The sequence below is a fragment of the Protopterus annectens genome, chromosome 7.part0 (genome assembly GCF_019279795.1).
Source record: "Protopterus annectens isolate FY-2018-M chromosome 7.part0, PAN1.0, whole genome shotgun sequence".
Classification (NCBI taxonomy): Eukaryota; Metazoa; Chordata; order Ceratodontiformes; family Protopteridae; genus Protopterus; species Protopterus annectens.
Window position 1 is genome coordinate 1,566,899,126 of NC_056739.1, and position 21,972 is coordinate 1,566,921,097.

General features: G+C 39.2%; 1 protein-coding gene across 2 annotated transcripts in view; it reads left to right on the forward strand.

Moving 5' to 3' along the window:
* The first annotated feature begins 734 nt into the window (after positions 1–734).
* Positions 735–21,972, forward strand: part of FBXW12 (F-box and WD repeat domain containing 12) — a 1,108,462-nt gene continuing 1,087,224 nt past the window's right edge. The window contains exon 1 of one of the 2 annotated variants that reach the window (XM_044078114.1): positions 735–1,007. In XM_044078114.1, the coding sequence (XP_043934049.1) occupies positions 894–1,007 (114 nt within the window). In that variant the 5' untranslated portion in view covers positions 735–893. The remainder of the gene's footprint in view (positions 1,008–21,972) is intronic. The other variant, XM_044078116.1, reaches the window with a different exon arrangement.

Below are 21,972 nucleotides of genomic sequence, written 5' to 3' on the forward strand. Positions count from 1 at the left end.
GTGACTACATGCAGTGTTAAGCTTTTTTAAAAGATATCCTTGGTAAATAACACTGAATAACATTAGTGCATCCGTTTTATATACAAAGTGGCATATTTTAACAATTTGTGAGCTTTAACGTTGAGAACTCTATGCCTGAGACCTGCATACTACATTTTGTCCTCCGTGAAGCTCACTGGTCGTTGTACTATCACCGTGTAGAGCTGCGTTTACCTTTTATATTCATTTTAATTATAGTTATTTAACAAGTTCGTCAAGTAATGGTATCTGAAATTACACTTTTGGAGTCTATGAACCTTAACTTTTACCAAAAACAAAGCGAATTGCAATAGAATACATTTCCACCAAGCCTTCGGGCTTTCACGTATTACTGCGAGCTTGCATGGGGGGAGGGGGGTGTTACGTGACGTCAATGTTACATATTGGGAAAGGTGGTCTGTCAGGCGTTACGCGTAGGGCAAATAAACAAGTAACTGCAAACATTTGGAAAGTCAATTATTACGCTTAGCCACTGGGAACGTTAACCTCAGTTGAGGTGTCTGTTATGTTTTTTTTCAATGAACTTTTTTATAAACTAAAAATGCCACTATGTTTTACTTTATTTATATGCTGCATATTTCAAAGTCATGGTAAGGAAAATACATCACTACTATAGTTAACCCACCCATTTGCAGTAAAACGTCAGCTGTTTTCAACACGTGATTATACACTAGGAACTCGGAAGTATTATTCCTTAACTGTATTTGTAGTCCAAGTTTGAGTTACTTTTGTCATAGGCTTGCCGGAAGCGAGCCGAAGTGAATAGTTTTTTTGCACTGAAAAAGCTTCATGCACTGATTTGGTGTGCATACATAACAGCTGCAGTAATTAGCAGTAGTTTAAAAACTAAAGCCATGGATAATGAGTGGGTTGCTACCGAGTACCCTGAACTTACAGTGGATTGCCTTTTCTACATCTTCTGTTATCTGGATGCTAAAGATTTGCTCAACGTTGCCTTAGTAAATAAGGTAACAGTATACCACAATGTAGTAATTCTTGGCAGTTGTCCCCTACTGCTACCCAAGTGCATATTATAATTAAATGACAACACCAAAAGTTTTTTTTACAGGAAAATGTTTGCCTAAATGATCGTCGTATTTTTGTTTATACTGTGTCATGTATTTATGTATGTATGTTGGTTAACGGTGATGGAACACTCATCCAAGTGGACCTTAGGAGTGAATGTAACACAATCAAATGCCAAAAAACAAAAGCAACATCATTTTACAACAAATGAAGATAAAGCAGGACAATACAAAAAGAGTTGCTAGGGAATATAAACACAGCAAATGTAATACAATATCAAAATGAACTATACCAGAAAATATATGTTGCAGTATTGATAGCTGTAATAAATTTGAAAGTAGTACTCATGTTAGCTAATAGCATAAGTATGTAGGGCATTGATGGTGCTAGAGGGGTTTAAGTGAGATGCAGTATTGTGTATCTTATGAAATGTTTTTTTTAAGTGTTTTCAGATTTGGGAAAGAGAGGTGGAATCTCATATGTTAGGCGGTATAGATTGCCAAAGTGTAGGACTTGGGATGGAGAAACTGCTGCTTTTCCGATTTGCAAAAGTGATGTGGTGGGGAGAAAGGTCTTGGCCTGGCTGACATTTTAGATTTAAGTTCTTTCTCAAATCATGAATTTTCCTGCACAAAAATTGTTCTTTTTTGTTGGACTGGTAGCTCATCAACCTGTCTGAGAACAGAGCACTAGTGGTCAGTTCTTGGTGCAAACAGAGATGGAAAAAAACATTTTGTTGGTTGTTGTTTGAAAATAATTTTTTTGAGGTGGAGGCAATTGATGGGAGGGTGTATTCAAGCTGAGCAAAGAGTATGCCTTTCCATGTAGCTTTTATACCTGATGGAGATAATAAATGTGAGATTGTCCATGCCCAGAAAAGAGATTATTGTATTTTGCGTTGCTGTTGTCAATACATAGTTGGAAATTTAGATTCTGATCAAGCTGGAGCCCTAGATATTTGATTGAGGTGGTGGTTTCAAGGGAGTTGTGGTAGTGATCAAGAATGGTAAAATCAAATAAAGAAAATCTAAGCGTTGAAGGTGATCCAAACAGCTTAACTTTATTTACTTATTAATTGATTGTTTCATTAGAGTTTAGAAATAGTTTTATGGAATTTATCTAGTTGGAGAAAAGGTCTTTTGCAGTTGAATTTTAATTAATACTGGATATCAAGTACTTGAAAGTGTACTGTATGTAGCACACAGTGTTTCTTCTGAATTATTTTCTGTACGTGATAACAAATGGCTCTTTCTTACACAGATAATGTCTTTTGTTGTTAAAATAACTTTATATTAGTTACTGTATTTAAAACTTTAATTTGATTACTACAATGTGTATTTTGTTGTTTTTGCCACTGAGGGATATGAATACATCACAAAGCAAAGCAAACTGATTATTCTATAAAGTAGAAATTGGTGTATTCTGTTGACATTATGATAAAATTGCATTTGTCACTAAGGTGAACTTTATATATTAATAATGAAAGTAGATGCCCAGAGTTATATTTGTAAATCTGCATGGCAAAAAATTTACTCCGGACAGCCACTGGTAATGCACAGCCCACTGGGTTATCATTGCTGCCTCACACAACTTGGTTCTCCAGTTTGATTCCTGGCTAGAGTGCTTTCTATACAGATTCTTCATGTCTTCCCTTTGTCTGCGTGGATTTTCTCCAGGCGCTCAATTTTTTTCCTTTTTATTCTATTGCTTCTTTTAAGGTTTGCTGCTTAATATTAGTAGTTGATTAAATGCAAACAAATAATCATACAGTATCTTTTAATAGATCTGGAAAGCTGTGCTACACCCCCCCTTCCAAAATGTGTGTGTGTGTGTGTGTGTGTGTGTGTGTGTGTGTGTGTGTGTGTGTGTGTGTGTGTGTCTGTCTGTCTGTGTGAGTGTGTAAGCTTTCATACTTATGATGTTCCTTCTGTCTTTTGAGGGCTCACAAAGTTGAACACTTTATTTCTTTATTTATTTAGGAGGGAACAAGGGTTGATATATGCCCAGAATGTATGAGGTGTTGAATGTTTATTGAACTAGATTGTCTGTTGCAGCATTTTGTTTTATTTCTTTTTTATTTTAAGCCCTGTTGATATTAGACTTTCAAGTTGCACTGTCCATTGCTAATTGATTACTGATTGCTTTGCTTATCAGTTTCTGTTGTGGGGGTGGAAAACACTAGATGATGGGGACATGCTGCTTTCATACTGTGTGTAGTTAGGGGGCTTTTTCACAGTTTATAGTTTGCTATAACTGTATGGGCAGATAAGACAATTAGAATGCAGATTCCAGATTTCATGAGTTTGCTAAATGTCCCATCTGTTCATCAACTGATGGAACAAAGGCCTATACTATGTAGTTTTTGATTGTAAAGAGGGTGACTTATTAGTGAAATTCTCTTTGAGTACTTTAGATTTTGAAAGTTTTCCAGTTCAAGTAAGGAAGACCCACTACATGAGCAAAACAGTGTTCTATCACGTACTTTAGATATGACATGGAGTTTAGTTAGGAAGTCCAGGTCTGTTGATGAAAATGATTCCAACCATCATCATAGCTTTAGGTTTAATAGTTATTGCCTGGATTTGAAATTTTAAGGTGTTCCATACGGAAATTTCCAGAAGTTTAAATCTCTGTAGTATATTTAGATCAGTGTTTCCTAGGGATGCTGCAGTACATAGGGATGGTTTGTCAAAGTGCAGGATATAACATTTGCCCATATTCTGTCAACACATTAAATATTTTTTTAAATCTTTACTTACGTTACAGATATTATCGTGATTGGTCACAAATGGTCTGCTTTTTATATCATCAACATATTTCACTTCCCAAAATTTGTTTGATATTGGAAGATGTGAAAAAACATATTAAATAGGATCAGACCTAAGACCAATCCTTATGGGACTATAGCCTGAACAGCCTCGCAATCAGAGTAATAAGTTTAACTCTTTAATTTCTATTGAACACCTAATTTTCTGTCTCCTTAACAATGTATGGCTTGGTCAACAACTTGGTCATTGCGTCTGTGATAACAAAATGAGGTAAGCTGTAAAAAGCCTTAAACATATCCAAAGATGCTACCATAACCCCAATTCCAAAGTTCAGAACCATGCTAACAGGGTTGCAAAGTTGTACCAGGTTAGTAAATGTACAGCTGTTTTTTATAAAGGCATGTTCAGAAATATCCAGTAACGGGCTACGCATTTTATTTTCCATCATTGAACCTAGGAGACACTTTTTCAAAGCATTTTCCAATAAGAGCTGTTAAACTAATTGGCCTGTAATTATTGACAATATCTGACAGACCACAATTATGTATAGGTACAAAATATGCTAACTTCCAGCTTTTGGGAATCATTCCTGATTACAATAATAGGTTCAGTTGTTAGCTTAGTGTTCATTGGATATACTTGTTCAGAAACAAGCTGGGATATCATCTGTATCGGAGCTGGAATTCACCTTAATCTTTACATAGGAACTACTCACTAATTCTGATATCAGTACTGTGTAAGGTGTAGTATCCATGATTTCAAGTATAGATTCCTGGTTGTATGATTTTGTATCTTTAATTTTGCTAGTAAAGTAGGTGGTAAATATATTTGCCAAATTTATATTATCAAGTGCTAATTGACAGTAATTGCCATTGCTACCAAATTACAAATACCTGCTCATACCTAACATTTCCTTACTATCCCTTCTTCACTCTCTTCTTTACTTCTATCAGTTTCTCTTCCCCGGCTTTTTTTTTCTAAATATACAATAAGCCTGCTTTTTTGTCACTTTGTATTATTAACTTATCTTTAATTTCTCTATAAACTGGCTAAATGTCTCTTATTGTTAAATCATTGTCATATAACTTGTATCTACTCTTAACTGATGTTTTCATTTTATGTCTAATTTGGTATAATTAGCCACCCGGCAGTGTAAACCTTGGCTCTAGATGATTGTTACTGTTGAAGTGATACCCTGATCCCATGTGCAAAAATGGGGAAAAGGGTTCTGGACGGATTTAAACTATATTTGTATTTTGTATTATTTTTAAAGACTATAAAATTATTGTTCTTAAAATGTTTTGTAATGCTTTGGAGCTTTTTTCCTCAGGCCTCTGCTGAAAATGGGCTCCTAACCAGTTGGACTTTCCTAGTAATCAAATGTCAATAAAGAAAATGTATAAATAAATCAATACCTGATTGAAGTTGTGAATCCCCTGCACTGGCCCAGTAATCAAGGAGCCTCAATCCTCACTACTGGCAACAGTGGGGGACATGCACAATGGGAGGATGACAGGTACACATACAGTCAAGTGCAATTTCCCTTAAGAGCACAAAGAGATCACAGTCAGTCTGGGGCTGGTTTCTCCCTCTTTTCCAAATCTCCAATAAGAATCCCCATTGGCACAGCTATAGAGGTGAGATCTCAGCTGAGTGGCCAAGCCAAAACCTCCAGCACCCTCTCTGTCCAACCAGTGTTTTTTGTCCCTGCCCAAGTAGCTGACACACACACACGCACACACACACACACACACACACACCTGGGGAAGGCTGGCACAGGTTTACTAGCTATGCCCTCTTCTGCCCAGACTTTAAGGTAGTTCCAGCTGTCACCACCCAATTCTTTATCAACTACTCTAAGGTCCTTCACAAAGGCTGTCCAATCTTACTGTGTAATGTTACTATTAATCCAAATGGTAGTTTGACCAAGAACAAGGCTGTTTAGGAGTTGGCTGTACAGTGTAACCAAACTGACATGCAAGTACTCTAAAAGCTTAAATATGTCTCACAACTAGCCACAAATATAGATTTAAATATGTGTAATAATACATAATAAAAAAACAAGATAATACTAAATATGTATTAACACTGACTTTAGAGTTCAAAATCACAGGAAATATTTAAAACAACATTGCAGGACAGTCTCAAATAAATACAGAAATCATCTAAACTAGTCTTTACTATATTCCTAACTATATCTAAGAGAGTTACTATGCCCTAAAAAAACTTACTTACAGCAAGGCGAGTGCAGATGTGATGATGAGTGGATATTCTTGTTAGGTCAAAGACAAAATACAAAATGCCCAGTCTGTCTGAGAGAGTTCTTAAATTAATATCAAATATTACTGCTGGGTTAGCTTGGATGACATCACTTTTTGTCACCTGACTTTAGTTTCCAAGCTATCTCCATTGTCAGAATGTACAAGCATTTTTAGCATCTCTCTGTCAAAAATACATATTTCTCAGATGTTTGCAGATCCTGAAAGTCATAAAACAACATTGTGTCTGCTACACTGAAACCGAGAGATGACTTTTATAGCACACTTGTAAAATAATTTAGCTTCAACTTATTTTCTTGAAGTTTTGCAAGTTAACCTTTTATATCCCAGTTTCTATTGTTAAAACATATACAGTTACACAATTACAATAGTTTATATACATTTCTATTCTAAGCCAGCAGGGCATGCTGTGATTACATTTAACTCAGTACATAACATACAGTTCTGTATAAATCATATCAGTATTCACAAATGACATAGAATTATTTACAAAATTGCAGATAGCTGGGCTGACAATATTTCCTTTTGTGACACCCCCCCCCCCCCCCGAAAACTCAAGCTAGTTTTTCAAGTGACCCTTGAGAAATGTGCTTGAGAGATTGAGCCTATCTGGGAATACCTTACTCCATTCCTTGTCTTGAGGGCCCATCTGCATTGACATTGCTAACTCCACTGCAGTGCTGCACTGTCATATCATATGCCTGCAACCCTAGGCTCCACCTTAGTAACTTGGCATTTTGCTGGCTGGCTCAATGTAGCCATGTTAAGGGATTCTGATCCGTAACTTCAGTGAATTTCCTTCCATACAGATAAGGCTGAAGTTTCTGCAATGCCCACACTATAGGTAGCCATTCGTTTTCTACAGCTGCATAGCATTCCTCCCTGGGTTGTTGCCTATGACTGAGATGTACCACTGGGTGCCCTTCTTCCTCTGGGGAGACCTGGCTGAGTACAGCCCCCACCTCATGGCTTGAAGCATTCACCTGCGCAACAAATTATTTGCTTTAATCTGGACTGGCTAACACAAGGGGGTCCTCCCACAACTCCTTTAAGCTTCTGGAATGCCTGATCACATGCTGGGGTCCACACTACCTTACCTGGCTTGTTTTACCTTGCCAGGTCTGTGAGGGTAGCAGCTATGGTACTATAATTAGGGACAAACTTTCTGTAGTACCCTGCTGTCCCTAAGAATGCCCTCACCTGTTTTTTGGAAACAAGGGCAGGCCATGCCTGAATGGCTTCCACTTTGGCAGGTTCTCGCCTGATCTTACTACTCCCCACTCTATGTGCCAGGTAGGAGACCTCTGCCATACCCACCTGATATTTGCTGGGCTTAATGGTCAACCCTGCCCTCTGTAGTCTGCCCAGCACCTCCCTCACATGCTGAAGATGCTCTTGCCAGGAATGGGGGTGATGGCAATATCATCCAAGTAAGCAAGGGTGAAATTTCCTGCTCGGATATGATCTACCAGCCTCTGGAAAGTCGCTGGGGAATATTTCATCCCAAAGGGCATCTTCGTGAACTCATGCAAGCCAAAAGGAGTCACAAAGGCTGACCTCTCTCTAGCAGTGGGAGTTAGGGGCACCTGCCAGTAACCCTTGGTAAGATTAGTAGTGGTAAGATACTTAGCCCCACCAAGCTGTTCTAAGGCTTCATCTGTCCTAGCATGGGGTAAGCATCTGACTCTGTGTAACTATTTAATTTCCTGTAGTCCACACAGAATTTGGTGCTGCCATCCTTCTTTGGTACCAGCACCACGGGGAGGCCCAATGACTGCTGGACTCCTGAATTACCCCTAGTTCCAACATTCCCTAGTTCCAACATTTCTTGTATCTCCTCCCTCAATGTCTGTTTGACTCTGTCAGGCACCCTATAAGGGGCCTGCTTAATAGGTCTTTGGGGTCCTGTATCCACATGGTACTGCACCAGGTGGGTGCACCCTAGTTTCCCAGTGAACATGTCCCTAGACTCCTGTAACACTGCTCAGATTTCTTGAACCTGGGTAGCGGATAGCTTCTGGGACATTGTTACCCCTTCCACTGTGGTGTCAGTCCGAGCCTCATTGAGGAGATCTGTCACCAGATCCCCCTCAGACTCATCCTGCCATCCACTGTATATACTCACCACAAGGGCCTACCTATCATGGAAAGGCTTCATCATGTTAATATGGTACAGTTTGTGCCCCTACCACTTTCCAAGCAGTTCTGCCATGTAGTTAACGTCACTGACCTTCCTTACCACCTTGTAGGATCCCTCCCAAGCTGCCTGCAACATGCTGTGCCTGACAGGAATGAGAACCATTACCTGCTGCCCTACAGCATACTCTCTAGCTTGAGCATTCCTGTCATACCAGACCTTTTTCTGCTGTTGGGCGTTTGCCAATTTTTCTTGGGCCAAGCCTATGAGTTCCCTGAGCCTTGTCCTGAGGTTTAGGACATATGCCACAACAGACCCCTTGTGGGATTCACACTCACCCTCCCACTCATCTTGAATCAGATCTGGGGGTCTTCTCACTCTATGCCCATACAGCAACTCAAAGGGTGAAAAAACCTATGGATTCCCTGGGCAGCTCCCTATAAGCAACAACAGATGGGGCAAATATTTGTCCCACTCCCTCTTAACTGGTCTGCAAATGCCTGTAGCATCGTCTTGAGTGTAGCATTACCCTCTCAACAAGACCATTTGTCTGGGGAAAGTAAGGGGTGGTCTTTAGGTGCTTCACCCCACAGTGCCTCCACAGACAAACCAGCAGGTCTGACATGAAATTGGCACCTCTGTCAGTCAGTATTTCTTTTGGGAAATTTACCCTGCTGAAAATCTCTAACAAAGCATTTACCACCTTTTCTGTCTTAATGGAGGACAATGACACTGCCTCAGAGTATCTGGTAGCATAATCTACTACCACTAGGATATACTTCTTCCCTGTGGAACTTGGGGTACTCAGAGGCCCCACAATATCCATAGCTACCCTCTGAAATGGGTCCTAAATCACAGGCAGAGGTATCAAAGGAGCTTTCAACTTGTCTCCTGCCTTGCCTACCTTTTGGCACACAGTTCCTGCAGTACCCTGTTACATCTCTGGAAATTCCAGGTGAATAAAAGTTCTGCATAACACGTCTCTTTGTACATTTTATGCCTATATGACCTGCAAAGGGAATATCATGGGCTATGGCTAGAAGTGCCAGATGGTAGGATCTGGGCAGTACCAACTGCTGTATTCTGTCACCCTCTAGCCCTCCCTCAGGGGTCCACTCTCTATATAGTAACTCTTTGTCCCAGTATACAGATTCTCCCTTCCCTTGAAAATCAGGTGCCTCACTAGCTCCCTCAAGCCTTGTAATGTAGGATCTGAGAGTTGAGCCTGTCTCAACTCTCTCTATCTTAGTAACCCTTCCCAGCTCCCCTTCCATAGGAAGTCTGGTATTTTCTGAGAGCAATGCCTCACTGTCAGCCCGGGTGCTACTACTCACCTCTGCCCTTGCAGTCACTCTGTCCAAGAGAACGTCAGTACCCACAAGCATGTCTCCCTCTCTGAAGTAACCACCTCACTAGACCTGGCTGCAAGTGTGCGGTCTGTCTGGGTCTCCCCCAGGCTAGCAGACCCACATGCTTGTCTCCAAGCTTGACTGGGTGTAACTGCATGCCCACATGGTACTATATTATCAGAATCATTCCCTGTCAGGACATCTGCAGGGATATCCTCAAACACACCTACTTACTGGCTTCCTTTTCCACCCTCCCAGTCAAGGTGAACCCTAGCAAAAGGTATTTGGAATGGGGTCCTTCCTAAAGCTCTGACTGGAGTAGACTGCCCAAGCAAATAGTGCTCATCTTTAACGATTGCAAGCTTCACAATGGTTAGGTCAGAGGTCGTATCTCTCTTAGCAATGGCCTCTTTCCTATTTACTAAGATAAGATATAATCTGTTGTGGTAGTTTGGTACCCTAGTTGTCTCGAGACAACTTACTGCTGGCATTATGTCATTCCCACTTTCTGGCTCTCCCACCTTTCTTCTGTGAACATCCATATTCTACGTGGCCCCACTGGTTGCATTTGAAACATTTAACCCTTGGTCCTGGATGTGTACCTGGACTAGTGGCTTCCCCTGCTACTGGCAAACTCTGTTGGGGCAGTCTGGGCTGCCCACCATGGGTTCTCTTAGACCCATGAGCAGCACTGGGTGTCTCTTTCATGTGCAGTGATGCCCTGCTTGCTAGGTATAGGTCTCCAATATTCCCTAACTCATCTGCATTACTGTATTGTTTATCAGCTAACCAGATTCTCATATCCTCAGGTAAGGTGCTAAGGGCTTGTTCCCTCACCAAAAGGTCTGCCAGCCCTTCAGAAGTGGTGACCTGACATCCACTCACCCAACTATGATAATAAGTGCTTAGTTCAGCAATATGTTCACACACATTTTCTTCTGCCTTGTGTCTATGCTCACAAAATGTTTTTCTATGAGCTTCAGGTGTTAACTTAAAACATTCTAAAAGACAATTCTTCACCATATTATAATTTAAGCAATCAGTATCAGACAATTTAGAAATAGCAGGTACAGCTTTACCATGGAGTAAGGGGGAGGGGGAGTCAGGAACTGTACCCAGAGCGCTTGGTCAACATTACGCTGTTTACATACCTTTTCAAACATTTGAAAGACGCTATCAAAATTATCCCCTTCTGTAAATTGTGGAAGAAATTTACTGACATTTATTGCTTCTGGGGTTTGGTTGCTCCCTTCCTCATTACCTCCATGACACTGGCAAAGAGTCAGCATCTCATTTTCATGTTGCCTCTGCCTCTCATTCTCCAGACATCACAATTTCTCATTTTTCTCAGCCTCCAGACATCGCAGTTTCTCATTTTCCTCAGCATCGAGACATCTCAGTCTCTCTGCTGCTTCTGATTCCAAATGCTTAGCCTCCAGCTCAAGTCTGTTTAATTCCAGATGGAATTTTAAGTCCTCTGTGGAAAGGTTGAACTGTCCATTTTCTGATAATTGTACATCCCCAAGGCCAGTTTTATTGTCCTCCTGGTTGCTGGGGTATGATGCAGCTTTGCTCAAGGCTACAATCATTTCTGCTTTAGTCAGGTTAGCATGCACCAGTCCTTTAGCCTGGCGCATTTCAGCCAACTGTCTCCTTGAGAGCTTACCTTACTCCTCTGCTGACATGCTTGCCTACTCTTCCCTGACTAACTAAGCTAACAAAAAAAAAAAATAAAGCAATTGTGATATGAAACTCTGAATGTTCACTGTGTGGCTGATTGAGAGTACAAACACCTTCTATAGTGACCACTGTTTACAGGCTACAGAAATTCAATATCCACACCACTACAAGCCAGTTAATATGCAATGTGGCCATCCCACTACTGCCAACCAATTAATATGTGATGCCCCTGCACTGGCCCAGTAATCAACGAGGCTCAATCCTCCCTACTGGCAACAGTGGGGGTCGTACACAATGGGAGGATGACAAGTACACATACAGTAAATTGCAGTTTCCCTTAAAAGAACACAGAGATCACAATCGGTCTGGGGATAGTTTCTCCCTCTTTCTCCAGATCCCCAATAAGACTCCCCACTGGCACAGCTATAGGGTTGAGATCTCAGCTGAGTGGCCAAGCCAAAACCTGCAGCACCCTCTCTGTCCAACCAGTGCTTTGTGTTCCTGCCCAATTAGCTGACACACATACACACACACACACTTTGCACTTTGAGATGTGATTTATATACAGACACACACAAACATGGGGAAGGCTGGCGCAGGTTTACTTGCTATGCCCTCTTCTGCTCAGACTATAAGGTAGTTCCAGCTGCCACCAGCCAACTCTTTATCAGCCACTCTAAGGCTCTTCACAAAGGGTGGTCCAATCTTACTGTGTAATGTTACTATTAATCCAAATGGCAGTTTGACCAAGAGCAAAGCTATTTAGGAGTGGCCTGTACAGTGTCACCAAATAGACATATAAGTACTCTCAGAGCTTAAATATGTCTCACAAATATCAGCCACAAAAATAGGTTTAAATATATTTAATAATAAATAATAAAAGAACAAGACAATACTAAATATGTATTCACAGCGACTTTAGAGTTCAAAATCACAGGAAATATTTAAAACAACATTGCAGGACAGTCCCAAATAATTACAGAAAACATCTAAACTAATCTTTGCTATATTCCTAACTATATTTAAAAGAGTTACTATGCCGTAAAGAACATACTTGGAGCAAGGCAAGTGCAGATGTGATGATGATTGGATGTTCTTGTTAGGTCAAAGACAAAATACAAAATGCCCAGTCTCTATCTGAGAGAGTTCTTAAATCAATACCAAATATTACTGCTGGGTTAGCATGAATGACATACCTTTTTGTCACCTGACTTTAGTTCCCGAGCTACCCCCATTGTCAGAAAGTACAAGCATTTTTAGCATCTCTCAATGAAAAATACATATCTTTCAGATGTTTGCAGATCCTGAAAGTCATAAAACAATAAAACACTTCTGCATCTCAAACCTAGTAATTACGACTCTTCCAAGACAATACAAAACACTTCTAGCTCTAGACATTGTGTCTGCTACATTGAAACTGAGATAAATTTTATAACACAGTCATAAAATAATTTAGTTTCAACTTATTTTCGTGAAGTTTTCAAGTTAACCTTTTATGTCCCAGTTTCTACTGTTAAAACATATACAGTTACACAATTACAATAGTTTATATACCCAGCAGGACATGCTGTTGTTACATTTAACTCTGTATATGACATACAGTTCTGTATAAATCATATCAATATTCACAAATAACATAGAATTATTTACAAAATCCCAGATAGCTGGGCTGGCAATATTTCCTTTTGTGACAGAAATATTTTCCCATCATGAGTAATTGAACCAAAGTTGTCAGCAGATACTTTGTTCTTATTAACATAATAAAAGAATATTTGCTATCCTTTTCTTCAACTATGTTATTTTCATAATCATTCTCTTTATCCTTTTACTAATATTTTAATATACCATCTTATCAGAAAAAGTAGTGTTGTTTTTTTCCCAGATCTTGAATTTGTTTGGGGTATTTTTTCAGATGTTTAGTTTGTGTCTGTTGCCAGCAGGTTGGCCTGCAGACACCGCTCTTCTTTATTACTACTTTTTTTTACAGTTATTTACATGCTCAAGAAAAGTATCTTCAAACTGCTTCTACACTATCAACTCATCTAAAGAGTTGATTCAAGGCATTTTTTTATGCTTTATTTTGCATGTATATTCGCATGTACACCTAGGGAGCCTCTGTTGTGTTTTTCTTTCTTCACTTTTTTCCCTGTCTATTTAAACTGTGGTCTGGGGGATTTAATCAGCCAGCTTGAATTCAGAAGTTTATCTCAACTGTAGACATCAGTTCAGGAGGGACTCGTATGCTGCCATAGAGAAGAAACGTTTGGAAACAGTTTAAACTCTACAAAAGTTTAAAGTGTACCTATATGATAAAAAATTCATCATCGTCATAAATTCATAGATTGTCACTAGGCTAATGACCTGAGGGGCCTTTCTAAGCCTAGCCAGGTTTTCCTGAAAGAATAATGATGTCCTTTATCCAAATAGGACATTGAGGACCAGGCATTTATAAGCTATCTCTGTCCAAAAGGAAGATGGGTACAAGGCCTGGTGTAAATTTCTTATTTCCCATCCACTGGTCTAAGTTGCACTTAAACTGGGTAATAGATTAATTCAGCTTCACATGAATGGGAAGCCTGTTCCACAGGAGGGACAGTCTCTGGAGCACATATCTATTTCTCCAGCATGTTCTGATTAAGTCCCAGACAAAGTTATGGTCTCTAGACCTTGCATTTCTGGTACACTCTGATTTAAGAATATGCAGGAGATTGAAAGTGTGGGTTTTGCGGATGCCTTGTAAGCCAGGCATAGATTAGCATCATCAATATATAGGAGACTGAGTGGAGAGAAAGGGCTTTAAGGTGTTCTGCATAAGGCAAGTTTGTATTCTTTTTGTAAAGAACCTCTGAGGTTGCTGTAGCTTCTGCATATATCTTACTGTTACTTACCAGTTACTCTTTCCTGTGAAGTTTCTAAGTTTGGTGTAGCTGCAGTCATTCTTCAAGGGGGTAGACCAGTAGCTTATGCATTGAGAATTCTTACCCAAACTGAGATGCAATATGCCCAGATTGAGAAAGAGCTTTTGGCGATTGTGTTTGCATGTTTGAAATTTCATGATTATATTTATGGTCGACCTATCCAGATAGAAACTGACCAGCCTCTAGTTGCTATTTTGAGAAAGCTTATGCATACAGCTCAAGCTAGACTGCAAGTCATGATGCTCAAATTGCAAAAGTACAATTTCAAGTATTGTTTACATAAAAGGTAAACTTCTTTATCTTGCTGATACCTTATCCAGCTTGCCCAGAAAAAACATAGAACAGCATAACAATGAGCAACTTGATTTTGAGATCATGGAAAAAATTTTCTTCCACATGTCTTGATAAGCTCAGAACTCACACAGCTTCAGATCCAATTCTCCACAAGTTAAACCTCTTAATCAGCCGAGGATGGCCTTCAAAGCAGTCTTGTTTACCAGTAGAAGTGCAACCTTATTTTCCATAAAGAGATGAGATTTTGTTAGACAATGGTATCATCATGAAAGGTCCTAAAGCGATTGTTCCAAAGTCCTTGCAACAACAGTATATCAATATCTTGCATCATGACCACCCGGGAACTGATTATACCAAAAGAAGGGTGAGAGGTCTAATAGTCTGGCTTTCTATGTCAAGAGATATTGAGAAAGTACATTCATCTTGTTCAGCATGTAACAGTACCAAGTCGCACCAACAAAAAGAACCATTTCAGTTAAGTCATATTCCTGAACTACCCTGGTCGACAGCAGCCACAGATATCTTTGAGTGGATAGTCAACATTATTTGGTACTAGTGGACTCTTATTCAAACTGGTTCGAGATTGACCTACTTCCCAACCTATCTTCCATTACTGTCATTACTAAGTTGAAGTGACATTTTTCTGTCCATGGTAATCCCTGAAGCGTTATTTCTGACAATGGTGCACAGTTCATTTTGGTTTAATTTTTTTTTTTTTTTTTGCAGCCAAGGGAATTCATTCCCTACATTAAATCGGCCATTCACTGTTTTAATTTTTCAATATTACCAGATTGACATTTAGGTATTCGTTAACCTAAATGTTCGACCAGGTAATATAGACGCGCTCAGTACTTATATGAATGTGCTGACTAACTGAAAACTTTCTTAAAGGTATATCACACACTCTGATCTACAGAGGCTACCCTGCTCTCCCACAGGAGGGTAGACCACAAGCCTTCTTAATGTAAAATAACTGGTTTGGAGCCAAAGAGCGTAAACCATAACTAAGACACTTTCAGAATAACAGACGCAATAACCCTTCAACCAAGAATTCTCAACTCAGAAGAGTGTAAGCTACCTCTCCGGCCACAAGAGTGCAGACCAGAAATCTTCTTTATGTAAGCTTACTACTTTGGAGCCCAAGTGCTTAAATTAGAACTAAGAGGTGTAGAATAACAGTGACAGTGTGATCAGGCTACTAACAAGCAATAATAATTGCAGCAAATTAAGTGAAACTGAACCCTTTAAGAACGTGCAGCAAAAAGCTGAAAAAAGTAGGAAGAAGCACAAATACAGTAAAAGCAGCTGAATGAAGTGCATGTTTTAGTAAGTGGGAAGGTAGGAAACAGAAGATAATTCAAGTTTATGATACTAAGGTGGAGGGCCTTCCCAGATGATGAGGTGAGACTGGGAGGGCTGTCCCAATTCAGATTTATAGTGAGGTGGGCAACTTAAAAGCCAACAAGTTTAAAAGCACAACAGCAGTGCGGGGGGTGTAGGAAGAATCATATGCAGACCAAGATCATCAGTAGTCAGGCAGAGAACAGCAAGTCAGACAAACACTACAGCTAAATAGATCACATTCCCTTAAAATAGTTGCACAGAGGCAGTGGGCCGAACAGTAAGATGCTCAGATGAAGCCTGTAATTACAGGCTTTATAGCATGACAACCCAGCAAAGAAATGGTGTCAGTAATGCAAATGTTCTTTCAAGACTGGAAATGGGATAGTGTAACTATCTTCAACCCAGTTTACGTTTCCTGGAGGTAGCACCCAAGAAAATTGGCTGAGGTCTAGAAAGGGGGAGAATGAGAAGAAATTTGTTAAAAAATGTGCATGTAATTATTTTCATTAGAGATGCAGCAAAGATGCAAAATACAAAACTGAAAACACACAGTAGTCAAGGCTAGTGTTTCATAGACTGTTACTTCTTTTCAGAGAAGCAACATAACTATAAAAAGGAAGACATGTTCTAGGTGAAGAAATCTTTGGGGCTCAGATATAAAGTGCTAACCTAGCAAGAAGTTGAAGAGTCAAGGGGCTAGATTAGTTGTATTGTTTTAGGGGTAAATGCAAAAAACAGATGAAATGTAACTGATGATGTCCATCTTTTTAAGTGGGACTTCTTATACTGCAACTACCATAACTAATAAGATACTGTTTGCTTATTTTAAGAGTGTTTAGTAATTGTGACCTTGGAGTGCCCAACGTCTCTGGCTAGTAGCAGTTTGGTACAGTAGGAGGCGGAAGTTGTGAAGGAGTGATGGTGTGTGTGTGTGTGTGTGTGTGTGTGTGTGTGTGTGTGTGTGTGTGTGTGTGTGTGTGTGAGAGATGATAGAAGAAAGATGAGAGAAAAAACACTGCAGGACTACGAGCTTGGAATCAAGGGTGTGGAATTCTGGCTATGCTGACCAGCATTTCAATATGAAGCATATCTGGGTGTGGTAGGTGTTATAGGTTCATAAGTATTTGCTAAGCTATTGATCTGTGAGGATCTTAAGAAGCCTAGCCTTACATTCCCATTGAAGGTTTTAACCTTTATATATTCTGTCAAAATAACCCAGAGATGAGCAGAACAAGGATATGTTGGAACATTTTCTTGTTATCTCAATCCGTGAGGGTATGAGGATGTAAACCGGGGGTGAATTTGTGGTTACACATCCATTCATGTAAATTACATTTGAATAGATTAAGAGAAGTACTTTGCATTATGTGGAGTAGCAGACATTTGTATAGAAGTGGAATTCTGTTTGATACATACCTATCCCTCCAACATGTTCTATTTATGTTGTAGAGGAGACTGAAATCCCTTGTGTTTATGCCACCACTGGACTTGTGAATGTGTAATAGGTCTAATAAGTCTAACAGGATAGAGTCTGCTGAGGCTGTATTTGCAAGGTAGTGGTTGTCTGTCAGTAAATATGTAAAGGCAACTGAAACACGAAGAACTAAAGAACAAATGCATGAATAAACGTGAAGCACACAAATTTATTCAAAACGCTTTTCGTCCAGCTTTATAGCTAAACTTCTTTGTGACAGGTGTTTAGATGACTACATATTTAAAGGGGGATTATAATTAGTGATTTGCCTAATGGGTGCTGAGTACAGTGGAATGATTATATCCCTGGACCTTGACACCATACCTTTAGATGTAAGCTGTGTGATGAAACAGGACTTTGTGTTACAGTAGTAGATAACATGGTAATCAAAGAACAGTTCATTGCTGACATAGGTTCCCATATCCCTGACTGTGGGATCAATTTTCAGGGGTATGTTGTCAATGCTATAGTTACAAGAGGAGTTATGCTTGCCAAAATATATGATTATACATTTCTTATCATTTAGTTTTAGTCATTGGTTTTGACATCAGCTATTTGTTTGGGACAGACCCTTTTTGAGGATCGTTGTGTTCTCTCGGAAGTTTATGATGGCACCAAATTTGCCTGCACAAACTCTTAACATTAGCCTTGACCTCCAAGAAGTAAATGCTAAAGAGGAGTAGCTCAAGGACTGAACCCTGGCATATAGCAGTAGTGGCAGGTCCTTTAGAAGAGGTAGAGCCACCCACCCTTATTTCCTGGGTTCTTTTTGTGAGCCAGTTTGCTGTCTGGTGAGTTATATGGGGATTTACATTTAGCTCAGAGAGTTTATCTTGGTCCCTGAGTGTGGGATGCTGCTAAACACCTTTGTGAGGTGTAGGTATGTGGTGTGAATGATTTGCCCTCATCCTTGTTACAGTAACTTTTTCAGAGATGTTGGCTGTGTTAAGTAGGCAAATGTGTGAAATTGAAAGAAATATTTATATGGGAGCTATACATAGAGAAAATAAGGCAAAACCATATTTTTCAAACCAAGTTTTTGAGGCTTAGCCTCCCCATGTTGTTAGTAAGGGAAACAATGTGTCTTTATCTTTATTTTATACTAGTGATATGACTGATATATTGAATATTATTAAGTCGAATTGGTCCATATTGAATCTGGACAATGATATTACAGCGGTCGTTGGCCATAGACTGAATTTTGTCTTTTAAGAATAAGAAATCGCTTAAAAGACAACTTTGTTATAAAAATGTGACACTCAAAGAAAGAGGACATGGTGGCGGGTCGACAGGCATTAGTCAATGCCTTACATGCAATTTTTGTACATCTCTTGATACATCAGCATGTTTTATTCATCCAGTTACTGGTTTAGAATATAAATTTGAGGTTAAAGCACATTGTCACACCAAGAATTTGATTTATTTAGCAACATGTACAACTTTTTGCTGTTTCTTTTTGGGAAAAACCAATAGGTCACTGATGGAACGAGTCAGGGAACATATTAATTGTATTAGGAATGGCAACACTAAGAATGCCTTAGCCAGATATTGTATACAGAATGGGGAATGAACATAGCTTTAAATTCCAAGTTATCGAAACTATTTTTGAAAATATACATGGTGGTCATATAAAAAAACTTTACTGAAACCAGAGAATTGCATTGGATTATATTATGGCAAGCTGAAAAATACCCGGGTCTAAATGACAGGGTTTCTATTAAGCCTGTATTAAAAGCACATCTCTCTAAATAATACAAGTTGATGTCAGGTTTTTATCAGTCTTGGTATTCATTGGTTGTTTTGAAACGGTAGTTTTTTATATGGTCTAAAGAAGCACTAGTATTTGGTGTAAAAACACTTACCTCATTAAACTTTTAAACTCTTATGCTTTCAGTCGTGTTTCTGTGTCTTGTTTTCTTTAGTTACATAGTTATAAAGAAGACTTTCCAGTTATCCTTCTCCTGGGTGGTTATTTTTATATCATACTTGGCTTTGGTTGATTTTATCACGATCCATTGTTCCTTGTATTATTTAGCAAGAGTGTTTTTGTCATCTTGAGAGTTTTGTTTAGTTTTGAGTGAAATTTTTAATTATGGGGCCTGTTCATAAAGTTTCCACCATAGGGGTTTGCTTTTGAATTTGTCATTCTATTTATTTCAGAGGAATACCACACAGCTATTTGTATGTGCATAGAATTTGACAGTAAAGGATTTTGCAATAAGCAATGGGGTCTTCAAGATGGATGAGCATCTGAATTTAGCCAGGCCATCATTCAGTTTTAGTAGATTAGCCTTTGCATAATCTGTGAATACCATGGTATTGGAAGTTGCTTCAGGCTTCATTTTTATGGCAAATGCAAGTGATTTGTGGTCTATTTTGACTAGGGAGAAAGTTACAATTGGTGGGGAGCAAAGCTGCTTCATATTGGTAAGGAGCAAATCCAGAATTTTGTCGTTCCTGGTTAGGTTGAGGACTAAACTGATCAATAGAGTTTATACTGATGAAGTCACAAAATTTCTGGGCATATATGTCTGAGGATGGTTCTCAGATTATGGAAGGATATTTGAAGTCTCCTAGGAGAATGGAGTTTGGCTTAATATGTAGGGACGCCATACTATTTAGGCAGGAGTTGTTGACTGAGGGGGACATAGAGGAGTCCTGTAGTTAGCTATGATATGATAAGGATTTTTGTTAATGGTTAGTTGGATGTGGAGGAGTTCCAGATTGTTATCTTGTCTAACAAGTCCAGAGGTGAAATTTTTGTTCTAAGAATATGGAGACATCACCACCTTTACTGATTTTGTCTAATGTGGCTTGCCTGAAAAAGCTCAATAGAGAACACCACCTAATGGCAAGACACTTGAATTTAGCCTCAGTAGCAAGCAACACCCACAACTAACCAAAGAACATTCTTCTGCCACCAGAAGGAACCAGTAAACTAATTTGAGCAATAATTCATTAATTTAACCATTCACTGGGTTAAACAAGAATGATAAATAGTGATGATTTGCATTTTGGCTACTGCTGGTGCTGGTCTCACCTCAGTTATATTCAGCTAGGAATCAATGCCCCTTTGCTCCTTCTCTCACCAGAAACAAAGTAGTAGCACTAATCCCAAGCTGGTTCTTATAGAAAGACGGTAAAGGCTGTTTGGTGATAAGCAGTCTCATCCCAAATGTTCTATATCTCTGTAGGCTTGTTGCAGCTTTTGCTTGCTAGATGCCCTGTATAGCATGTACAGTAGCTCAGTGCAAGAGAACTAATCTGCACAATGGTCCAAAAACAGGTCAGTCAAGGAAGTTCATTACACACTGCCCAGTCGTGGTCAGTCAGGAATCAATGCCTCTGTGCTGCTTCTTTCACCAGAAGCAAAGTAAGCTAGCTTCTAAGAAGCAGGTTTCAAGATTTCCAGGGATTGATGGTAATAGAAAATGGTGTCCCTGTGCTCGTACTTGCACTAGGTGTAAAACAGAAAAACTAATCTCAAACCTATTCCTGAGATGCAGTTTGTAGACTACCACTGATTGGTAGGCTTGCCCAAAGTAAGATGGAAGAAAATGAATTAATACTATACATACTACAGTGTGCAAAACAAAAGCATTAATGCCAGCCTGCTTCCTGGGAAGATTTCACATAGTTTTCTTAGTTCCTTTGTTTTTTTTCCATTATATTTACTGAGCAGAGCTGTGCTGAGTACATCAACTTGGTAGTGGCATGATGTGATGCGAAATCTGAAGCCCAAGTGCTTTAAGCCCCCCTCCCAAAAAAGAATCACTCAAGTTAGTTGTTTAATTGGAAAAAACTGTATAAATAAAACAAAACAGCTCAGATTGCTAAAGTGCAACCAGCAGTATCAGGCAAGGCATACTAGCCGAAAACGACTAAAATGATATATATGAAATTATAGGCAATGCAAAACAGCTCAAAATACATAAACTGTATAAAATTGAAAGATGCAATAAAAAAAACAGCTCAAAGTGGTTGTAACAGCTAGGCAGTCTAAGTACAGACAAAGAGAAAGTACTTTCCTGGCTTTTTTTTCTGTATTTTCAGATGCAGCACCTAGTTAAACAGTGAGGGCAATAGACTCACTCTTTGGAGTCTCATTAGGAAGTCAAAGGCTGAGCTGGGCTCAGAGCAGTAAATACTACAGAAGAAAACAAAATTACCATTGAAAACTAGAATTAATGTAAACCGCAAAAGCTCTAAATCACCATGGTCCTGCAGCAGTGTGGCTGATTCTCACTTGGATCAAATCTCAACTGATTCTAAGATGGCTTCTAACTTGCCCAAGCAGATTCACTAAAGATAATAATGTTAATGAAACAAAACAGTACTAAACAGGATATCTCAAAATGCCTAAAGTGCAGCCAGCAATAAAAGGCAATGCATTACTAGCTGAAAATGACTAAAATAATATAAAAGGATACAGGCAAGGGAAAATGGCTCAAAATGGATGTCATAGCTAGGTAACAAGTGCAGAATAAGAGAAAGTACTTTCCAGCATTTTTTCTGTTTTCAGATGCAGCAGCTAGTTAAACAGTAAGGGGCACTTGGCTCACTCTCTCTATTCTCTTTTGGAATATAACAAAGAATAAAAGGGGGTAGTTTAAAAAATGCAAATAACTTTACAGAACCAATAAATCAATTCATAAAATACATTC